Source organism: Lupinus angustifolius, chromosome LG17 (genome assembly GCF_001865875.1).
Source record: "Lupinus angustifolius cultivar Tanjil chromosome LG17, LupAngTanjil_v1.0, whole genome shotgun sequence".
Lineage (NCBI taxonomy): Eukaryota > Viridiplantae > Streptophyta > Magnoliopsida > Fabales > Fabaceae > Lupinus > Lupinus angustifolius.
This window is the reverse complement of record NC_032025.1, coordinates 17,226,608-17,232,928: the sequence shown is the minus strand read 5'-3', so window position 1 is coordinate 17,232,928 and position 6,321 is coordinate 17,226,608. Positions and strand designations below refer to the sequence as shown.

General features: G+C 36.1%; 1 protein-coding gene across 1 annotated transcript; it reads left to right on the top strand.

Moving 5' to 3' along the window:
• Positions 2,768 to 4,901, top strand: LOC109330924. The gene is made up of 5 exons (XM_019565191.1): positions 2,768 to 2,929; positions 3,080 to 3,658; positions 3,746 to 3,895; positions 4,323 to 4,479; positions 4,690 to 4,901. Exons 1-5 carry the CDS (start codon positions 2,768 to 2,770, stop codon positions 4,899 to 4,901), a joined length of 1,260 nt encoding a protein of 419 aa, XP_019420736.1.

Here is a 6,321-nt window from a genome sequence, read left to right as displayed (position 1 = left end):
TCTTTCTCCCTCATATTTTCCGCCTAAGCATTTCCGGCAAACTTCTCCCCCTTTCTTTCCGTGACACTAAGAATTGGCACAAGCAGCCAAATTGTGGGAATTTCGAGAACTAACATTGGTAGTCAGTATTGAGGGAAAAGAATTGGCACGGGTAGCCAAATTGTGGGCATTTCGAGAACTGACACGGGTAGTCAGTATCGTGGTAAGAGAATTAGCACGGGTAGCCATATTGTGGGTATTTAGAGAATTGACACCGGTAGCCATATTGTGGGTATTTCGAGAATTGGCACTGTTAACCATATTGTGGATATTTCGAGAATTGGCACTGTTAGCCATATTGTGGTGGGTGTATTCGAGATCGGTTCTTACAGTGCAGTAAGAATTCGATAACAGAGATTTGGACTGTTCTATCCTGGGGACGGCGTGGTTGATAATCTGGTTGCACATTTTGGGCAGTGCCACGAAATGTCTTAAAGAGAGCGACCTGGTCGTAACTCAGGCAGTGAATATTATTTCGTATCATTTATAATTGTTGCAAGCTATGGTAACAACAGTTCTTGGACTAGTTTTGTTAAATTAACATGTAGAGCTTGTTATGTCTAGAATTCTAGATATTCACAAACAATTTGGTGGCCACGAGAAATTTCAACTTCCCTTTTATGGTTGCAATGGTTGGTATTTTTATTTTTCACTCATGCTAGCTGTTCATTTAGACTCCGTTTAATATCTTATGTGAATCTTTTTAAATGGATTTTATTAAACTGTTCTATAAGAACATGCATGTTATGTTTAGTTGATTTTAAGCATTAGTGATTAGTGATTTTTACTACAAAACTAATGCTAACCTAGAACAGAGACACAAATTTTGCTAAATTATTAGTAGAGAACGCATTATAGGATTTATTTATAAGGGGAATGTTCACCAATGTCATAAGGGCACTAGTCAAGGTGGTAAAAGAAAAAAGGTGTCTTGAAAAATGATGAATTTAATACTTCTAAAATTAGTGGACTTAAATTTTGAATTCAAACTTTCTTTTATCGTTTTTCTTTAACAAAACCCTATTTATAAAATTCATATAAGATTAGTCATCTAGATTCTAAGACAAAAGTTATCTACCCATTTTTCTAAAGAAAACACATGAAATGATTGATTTGTAGAGGGCCTAAACTGTCCCCCACAACTAAACCATTATACCCACAAACAATAATGTATTGGTGAGAGTATATAATGGTTTAATTGGTGACTAATTAATTAATCTATATATGAGTTAAGTTAGATATATTATACTAAATTTATAAATATAATATTTGGAATATATAACTCAATTATTAAAATGGTTTAGTGGTTGATCATGTTATGCACAAGTATTAGGTTTAAATCATTAATTTGCCATTTTGAAAATATCAATTTTTTTCATATGTAAACTTATTTTGACTTATATAATTGCATATATGATATAAGTGTCATTCATATAGATTTAAGGTTTAGTTTATTGGTTTTTCGATATAGAATAAGCAAACTTAATCAAAAATTAATTTGCACTAAAACTAGGGTTCCATCATAAACACAAATGTTGGGTGGAGAACTTGCTTTGATGAAAGTCCAAATATAACAAATAGAAGCACTATAAAAACTACATTATCTTGAAAGAATCTAGTGGACAAACAAACTCTTCCCATATTTTCCTAGTTAAACCAAACTTATTTTCTTTAACAAAAAAATGATGTTTTAACACTCCAATTGTTAAAATGTGGTAAGAGCCATGAAAAGAAAGTTTTTTGATGAATCATGAAGTATATAAAGGAAAGCTTAAAGAAGCTTAAAGAAAGAAGATTGAGAAACAAAGATTGATAATATTCTCATTGAATGAATTGAATTGATTGAATAAGAAGTGAGCCAATGCGACTTATTTATACAAGAGAAAAGAAGAAAATAAAGCTTGTAAAGCAAGTAACTAATATAAATCTAACTTGTTAATTCCTAACTTTCTAACCAACTATCATCTTCCAAAATAACTTATCAAATATCTTTAATATCCCCCCTCAAACTGGTGAGTGAAAATTTTCACTCCCCAACTTGGAATTGATTTGAAGCTTGATTTGAAGTAATAATAACGCTTAACCACCCATGACATATTAAGCAACATTGCCAACACTGCTCATGAACATGAAGTGCACCAACTTGTCCTAGAAGACCAGACCAAGCAGCAAGCCAACTATGTCCTTGACCGAGCTAAGCATGCCCACGCCCAGGCACATGAGCAAGACCAGGACAGCATCAGTGCCAAGGCACATGAGTCTGACCGAGCCAATCAAGACCAGAACAGCATCAGCACCATGGGCTAGTCTGACCGAGCCAACAGCATCAACACCATGGGCCAGTCTGACCGAGGCAACAGTATCAGCACCATGGGCCAACCTGACCGAGCCAACAACATGACTCGTGCAGAAACAGTTTCTTGTGTTCCAAGCAAACGTGATTAATTTCTTTTAATCACGTGGCTTTGTTTTGTATTAGTTAGTTAGGCTTAAGTCTTAGTCTATATAAGTCTTAGTTCCCTTTTGATCATGTGCAATTTTGTAATTCATAAAAGAATTTATCTTCAACCTTTGTTCATTCATCAATCAATAAAGAAAGTCATACTCTTTCTTCAATTATCTTCACTCATCTCTCAAGAATCCTTATAGGTTTCTTGTCTTTCATCATCAACTTCATTTCTTAATATGGTATGAGAGCTCTTTTTATAAAAGAGTTCTGCTACATTTAATGGATTCTTTGTCTTCTACAAATATTCCTATTCAAACTATGTCTTCCATATTGGACATAAATTCACCCTACCATGTGCACCCCTCAGATAACCCTGCACTGCCTTTGGTCACACCACTACTGAATGGTCAGAATTATCATCAGTGGGCAAGGGCAATGGAGGTTAGTCTCAGCACAAAACAAAAACTGCCTTTCATAGATAGAACCATCTGAATGCCCCTCAAATCAGATCCAATTTATCCAGCTTGGGAGAGGGCAAACAATATGGTTATTTCTTGGATCAATAGATCAGTAAATCCCTCGATATCTCAGAGTATCATTTGGATAAAGAAGGCTCATGAAGTGTGGGAGGATCTGAAGGAAAGATTCTCACAAGGCAATCTTTATAGAATTGGTGATCTTCAAGACTCACTATCAAACTTCAAACAAGGAGAATTAACAGTCAGCAACTACTACATAGAGGTCAAGACCATTTGGGATGAGCTTGATAACCTTAGGCCCTTACCAGTATGCAATTGTGTGGATCCAACAATCTGCACAGCTGAAACTGGAGCAAATAAAAATTGTGAAGAAGACAGGATTATCAAGTTTCTCAAAGGATTGAATGATGCATATTCAGGAGTAAGGTCTCAAATTATGGTCATGGAACCATTACCAAGCATGAGCAAAGTGTTATCTTTGGTAACACAACAAGAAACTCAGTTGTATGGGCTAGACATAGATGCAAAAGCCATGGTTGTGACAGGAAACTGGAAGAAAGGGGGTACACAAGGAAGGGGATCAATTCAAGGAAGAAGACCACCAAATTCACATGGTAGAGGATCTTGGATCAAGGGTGCAAGTCCAGGGAAATATTGTTCTCATTGCAAGAAGACAGGTCACACAGTTGAAGTATGCTATAGGCTGCATGGATTCCCAGCTAACTTTCAATTCACCAAGAATGAACAAGTCAACTAAATCACAACAAACTCTTCAAAGGAAGAGGGTCAACAGCAACAAACTGGCTCCAAGAATGACCAAGATGGAACAATTTTTGGACTCACTCAACAACAATATCAAGGCTTGGTGAACATGCTGCAACAAAATAGTTCTATAATTCCAAAGCATGAAGACCACAATGTTGGTCATGTAAGTAATGCCATGTCNACAAAATAATTCTATAGTTCCAAAGCATGAAGATCACAATGTTGGTCATGTAAGTAATGTCATGTCAGCTTGCACCACTAATCATAAAACAGAAGAATCAGGTAACTTAGGTACCACTCTAACTCATAACAATAGTTCTTGGATATTAGACAGTGGAGCAACTGACCATATATGCTCCAACTTAGCCTTATACTCTGTTTACTACAAAATAAGGCCATTAAAGGTGAGATTACCAAATGGCAACTTGGTTACTGTAGAAGTCTCAGGAACCATACCTGTTCTGCCAAACCTAATCTTGCACAATGCGTTATATTTGTCATGTTTCACTTACAATCTTTTATCCATTCCTAAGCTAACCATGTCTCTACCTTGCATTGTCTCTTTTAATAAATCATGTTGTGAAATTCAGGACAAGAATACTTTGAGGATGATTGGTACAGCTAAGATGATCAAAGGATTATACATGCTGAAAGCTGCCAATTTTCATCACAAAGCCAATTCATGCTACTCACATGATGCTGACATAGATATATGGCACTTTAGATTAGGCCACACTTCTGAAAATTGTATAAGTAAACTCAAACACATTTTTCCTTTTATAAGTTTTAGAAAGAATCACATTTGTGACATTTGTCATCAAGCAAAACAAAAGAAGCTTTCTTTTTAAATAAGCAAAAGTGTGTCTATTCAACCTTTTGACATGATCCATGTTGATATTTGGGGTCCTTTTCCCATCACATCCATTCATGGTCACAGGTTTTTTCTTACCATTGCAGATGATAATACTAGATTCACATGGATTTATATGTTAAAGAATAAGTCTGAAGTCTCTTCTCTTTTGCGAGATTTTGTCACTATAATTGAAAATCAGTTTTCTAACAGAATTAAGGTTGTGAGGACAGATAATGGCAAAGAATTCCTAATGGGATCTTACTATTCCAGTCAAGGGATTGTGCATCAAACAAGCTGCCCCTACACACCACAATAGAATGGTGTTGTGGAAAGAAAGCACCAACACATTTTGAATGTAGTTAGAGCTCTAATGTTGCAAAGTCCGGTACCAAAGGTTTATTGGTCCTATGCTATAATACATGCTATACACATTATTAATATGCTGCCTACTCCTTTGCTCAATGATAAGTCTCCTATTGAGAAACTGTATGGAAAATATCCTGATTTTCAGGATCTCAAAGTGTTTGGTTGTCTTGCTTATGCTAGCACTGTTAGTCAGTATAGAACCAAGTTTGATCCTAGATCAGCTAAATGTGTGTTCTTAGGATATAGAAGTGGTACAAAGGGTTTTGTGGTTTTAAATTTGTCTAATAGAGCCTTGCAGGTGACTAGAAATGTGATGTTCCATGAATCTGTTTTTCCCTATGTGTCTAATAATTGTGATAAAGAAAATGGCATTGATTTTACCTTACCTATACCACATTATAATGATTTGTTTGACACGACTCCTCACAATCAAGAATTAAGTCGAGAATTACAGACCAACTTTGAACCTGAAAGTGATCATGCAGAGCATCTTGTTGAGGAAGTTACTAAGCAACCTAGTATAGTCAGTGTCCCTCACCATAACCATAACCATAGGAGAAGTGCTAGAGTGACCAGACCTCCTACTTACTTGCAGGACTATCATTGTGCCCTACTAAGCAAGTCTGCCCATAATACATCTTCTAGATACCCTATTTCTTCTTATCTATCTTATAATCAGTTAGCCCCTGAACATAAGCATAGAATTCTTTCAATAAGCACTCAAACTGAACCTAAGAACTATGCTCAGGCTATACTTCATCCTCATTGGAAGGATGCCATCGACACTGAGTTGAAAGCCTTGCAACTCAATCATACTTGGACCCTTACCAATTTACCCGAGGATAAGGCACTATAGGATGCAAATGGGTGTTCAAGATTAAGTATAAGCCTGATGGAAGTGTAGAGAGGTATAAAGCTAGGCTAGTAGCTAAAGGATACACACAGATAGAAGGAATTGATTACATGGAAACATTCTCTCATGTTGCTAAGATCAGCACAGTGAGACTTCTTCTTGCTCTAGCTCCTGTCCATAAATGGTACCTTAAGCAATTAGATGTGAACAATACCTTCTTACATGGAGATCTCAATGAGGTTGTCTATATGGTCCCTCCCCCTGGGTTACAAGTCTCTCCTAACCTAGTTTGTAAACTTGAAAAGTCTTTATATGGTCTTAAACAAGCCAGTAGGCAGTGGTTCTCTAAGCTGACCAACTTTCTAATTAATCATGGTTACAAGCAATGCAAAGGTGATCATTCTCTTTTTTTTCATTAGATGTCTAACACTATTCTTACTATTGTGCTTGTTTATGTTGATGACATAATTCTATCAGGCAATAATATCACTGAAATTAATCACCTTAAACAATTATT

Coding starts and splice junctions, on each gene's coding strand:
- LOC109330924 (XM_019565191.1), top strand. CDS start 2,768: ATGGATTCTTTGTCTTCTACAAATATTCCTATTCAAACTATGTCTTCC. Junction 2,930..3,079: donor AGTGGGCAAGGGCAATGGAG/GTTAGTCTCAGC, acceptor TCGATATCTCAG/AGTATCATTTGGATAAAGAA. Junction 3,896..4,322: donor AAGACCACAATGTTGGTCAT/GTAAGTAATGCC, acceptor TGTGAAATTCAG/GACAAGAATACTTTGAGGAT.